This window comes from Durio zibethinus, chromosome 8, assembly GCF_047325235.1.
Source record: "Durio zibethinus cultivar Kanyao isolate XHJ-2024 chromosome 8, ASM4732523v1, whole genome shotgun sequence".
Classification (NCBI taxonomy): Eukaryota; Viridiplantae; Streptophyta; class Magnoliopsida; order Malvales; family Malvaceae; genus Durio; species Durio zibethinus.
In genome coordinates this window covers 2,380,451-2,384,294 of record NC_143169.1, presented here as the reverse complement: position 1 = coordinate 2,384,294, position 3,844 = coordinate 2,380,451, and the positions used below count along the sequence as shown (strand labels likewise).

The window sequence follows — 3,844 nt, the reverse complement described above, 5'->3', positions numbered from 1 at the left end:
TTAAAAATAAATAATTCATGCCTTTAAGGATTTCTTAGCTTTTACCTTATTAATGTCCCTAAAAAAGCTACTTATTAGTGAAACATTAGATCGCTAACAGTAAATCAAATATAAATTATTTTAATATGTATATTATAGATTAGACAAGATAAGTTTTTATCAATTCTAAATTTTAGAAATAACTAGAAGAAGCATTTGATATTTCCTGAAAAAAGTAATATATATATATATATATATATAAGTCAAAAAATTTATCTTATACATGGACGATGGAAATTTTAAATTTCAAAAACAATTAATAGAATTGAGATGTATTTATGAAAATTAATAAATTTATTAATTATTAGTTAAAATAACAACCATTTAATTTTATTTGCAGGGTTTAAAATTTTAAAAGCTATGAATAATATCATATATATATATAATAATTTGATGAGAACGAAATAAATAAAATTTAAATAAATATTTTTTTGAATAAATTATTATAAATAATATATATAAGCTATATGGAGTTTGATTTGGATAAAACTCCAACTTACTTTCGAATTTATTTCTTCAAAGGATAAAGCCGATTAGTGGAATACCATACCAAATAGTATAAACTGAAGTTAGTGGCATTAGGGGAAAAAAATAAAAGAAAATATTTCATGCACTGTTAATGAAAATTTTTGATATTATAAATGAGTTTAGAAAGATGATATAATTTTTTTAAAATAAATTAAAATTTTAATTAATAAATAAAATATGTATTATTATTTTAATTTAAAAGATATTTTTAATTCTAATTCAAAATTATGATTTAATATAATTATTTTTTTTATTTTTCATATAATTGGTTTCAAAGAGATACGAGATATAAGATTTAATTTATTATTATTATTATTATTATTATTTGTAAAATTAAAATTATTTTTAATGATATATAACAAACGAACTCAAAAGATAAAGAGGATGCTGATATACCATGTCCCCTTCTTTAATTGTACCTTTCTCATTTGTGAGGTCTTCTTTCTTTCAATCGCTTTCCATGAAAGCTTGAATAAGATGCTCTTGTAAAAAAAAAAAGCATTTTCTATATTAAATTAGCACATGGTTTTCAAAAAAAAAAAATTATAATACAGGAAAGATTTAAATGAAATTTTTTATTAAAAATATTGAATTAAATTAAAAAATTTTTGTTGCATAAATTAAATGTATAAAATTTGAATTTAAATAAGCATTTTTAATAAAAATTTTAACAAAATTTATACCATTAATAAGTACTAATTAAATTTGAATTACAAATAATATTTTTAATAATATTTTTAAATATTATTAATTTTCATATTAAATTCTATTAATTAACAATTTAAAATTTTTATTAAACCATTTTTTTTTTAAAAAATTCACAAATTTTTTTTAAAATTTTTCATCTAAATTTGTATTGCTAACGTTAACTTTGGTTTTTTTTTTTTAGCCAGTATCTTAAATCTTTTAACCCACATTTTCCAATTTGTATTAAAATATATTGTTTAAACAAAAACGAAAAAAAAAAAAAAGAACACCTAAATCCATAAATTATTACCAGGCCCACCAAAAATATTCCAATAGTTTGCAAGACATTTCCCGAGTCATAACCTAATGAACTCAGTTATACCATAAATAAAGCTGAGTCATACATCCGATTCAGTTTTCATAGTCCAAGTTCAGGCTTCGATATTCTCAATAAATTCCGTTTTTCTTGGGTCCCCATAGCAGCATTCTAATGCTTTATATATAGTCCACGTCCCAATTGAGAACCGAGTCATCTTCTTCCCAAAAAACACTATAAATCTTCCCTTGAACGTTTTACTTTTCATCAACGTCTAATTTTTCTGCTTCATTCCCCACGTTACGCCCAAAAGTCCTTTTTTTTTCTTTGCTCCAAATTGAAGATCCTGGATTCTAAGGGAGGGAAAGTCTGGACAAGAAAAATAAGAGAAGGGTTAATAATATTACAGGAGAACAAAATGAAAACATGTTTGGTCGTGGATGGTGATTATATTTATGAAGAAGAAAAGCATTTCACTGTTCTCAAAACTTCTCTTTTCTTTGCCAACGATGGTTTTACTGTTTATGATCGTAAAGGCCTCTTAATCTTTCGAGTTGACTCGTACGGCCCTGACCCTCGTGATAAATGTGAAGTTGTTCTTATGGATGCTCATGGAAGATGCTTACTCACTGTGAGAAAAAAGGTATTTTCTTTTTTTTTTTTTTTTGTCACTTGAATGATTTGATTCTGAATTTTATTTAGTGAAACGCAAAAAGAATTGGATTTTTTTTAACGGGTTCTTTTATGATTTGATTTGAATAAATGGGTATAGATTTGATTTCCATATAATTTAAGAAGTTTTGATAACTCAATCATAAAGCATTCTGAATTTTGAGTCAACTCGTTGATATACTTTTTTTCATTTATTTGATATTCATTTTTTACAATAATTAATGTGCTAAATTATCAATTTCAGTTAATGGATTGGGTTTAATTTTTAGTTTATTTCAATCTTAAATTCGTCCAATTGTTAACTAAACCGAGTCAACTCGTCAGTGTTTGGAATTCTCCATTTATAGAGGCAAACACAAAATCTAGTTTAGATTTGCTTTGTTATATTTTGGTTTACTGGATATTTTTATAAATGGGCACGAAAGAAAGAAAAAAACAATTTATTTCCAGTTTTAGTGAGTTAACTCGCTGATAAACTATCTCTTCTATTTTACCAAACAGAGGCCAAGTTTGCATCACCGGTGGGAAGGCTTTCTAGGCGAAAGATCGGAGGGTCAGAAACCTATCTTCAGTGTGAAAAGATCATCAATAATCGGACGGTGTGGGATGACGGTAGAAGTGTTCAATAATCCAGGGGAGGAGTACCAGATCGAAGGAAACTTTGGACAACGCAATTGCACGATCTTCAATGCAGCCAAGGAATCAGTGGCTGAGATCAAACGGAAAATTGATGCTTCCACTAACGTGGTACTTGGTAAGGACGTTTTCTCGCTTTCCTTAAAGCCTGGCTTTGATGGGGCCTTCGCCATGGGATTGGTTCTTGTTCTTGACCATATCAACGGTGATGATTATGTTGAAAATGATGAGGCTCAGATGATCCCTACCGCAGAGGATTAATGTTTTTTAAGGTTTGATCACTTTTATAGAAAGAGAGGTGGAAAAAATGCTTGTATATGATTACAAAAGTAATAAGAATTGCCTTTGATCAACGTGAAAATGGCTTTGAGAACTTCCTTATTTTGGTACTATTCTCGTGGAAAAACAATAATAAGACAAATCAAATGTTGATTCCACCATTTTTATCTTTATTCTGGTATTAGTTATTTTTTAATATTTCAAATTATTAGAAATTAATCAATGAATAATTAATTTTAGTAGTAAAAGGAATGTGATTTTTTTTTCTTTAAATTCAAATATGTCAAGAGATTATAAAAAAATAATTTTTTATAAATTTATTTGATTTAATATAAATAAATTTATTTGAATCTACTCAAAAAATATAATGAACGAAATTTAAAATCTCTTATTATTAAATAAAAATATTTTTCAATTAAATTTTGATAAAAAATTAAAATTTTAATATTATATTAACAAATAATATGAAATTAATTAATATTAATTATATTAAAGAAGTCTTTAAAAAATTTACAAATATAATATCAATCGTATTTTTTTTTATCAATATCTGTTAGTTCAAATAATAAAAAATTTAATTTTTTTAAATAAAATTTTGATTTTAAATTTTATAAATAAAAAAAATAAATTTAAAAAAAATTATTTTTTTATCAAATTTAATTCGATTCAATTTTAAATTATTTGAAC

The 3,844-nt window shown here is 24.6% G+C and overlaps 1 protein-coding gene across 1 annotated transcript; it reads left to right on the top strand.

Annotated features, from left to right (window-relative positions):
• Nucleotides 1-1,788: 1,788 nt before the first annotated feature.
• On the top strand, nucleotides 1,789-3,315 carry LOC111278576 (protein LURP-one-related 12-like). Its single transcript, XM_022865178.2, has 2 exons — nucleotides 1,789-2,213; nucleotides 2,744-3,315. Exons 1-2 carry the CDS (start codon nucleotides 1,989-1,991, stop codon nucleotides 3,137-3,139), a joined length of 621 nt encoding a protein of 206 aa, XP_022720913.2. The 5' UTR covers nucleotides 1,789-1,988; the 3' UTR covers nucleotides 3,140-3,315.
• The last annotated feature ends 529 nt before the right edge of the window (nucleotides 3,316-3,844 follow it).

Excerpts from the sequence above, each read along its gene's own strand:
- LOC111278576 (XM_022865178.2), top strand. The coding sequence starts at position 1,989 with ATGAAAACATGTTTGGTCGTGGATGGTGATTATATTTATGAAGAAGAA. Across the intron at positions 2,214-2,743 it reads TACTCACTGTGAGAAAAAAG|AGGCCAAGTTTGCATCACCG; the intron begins GTATTTTCTTTT and ends TTTACCAAACAG.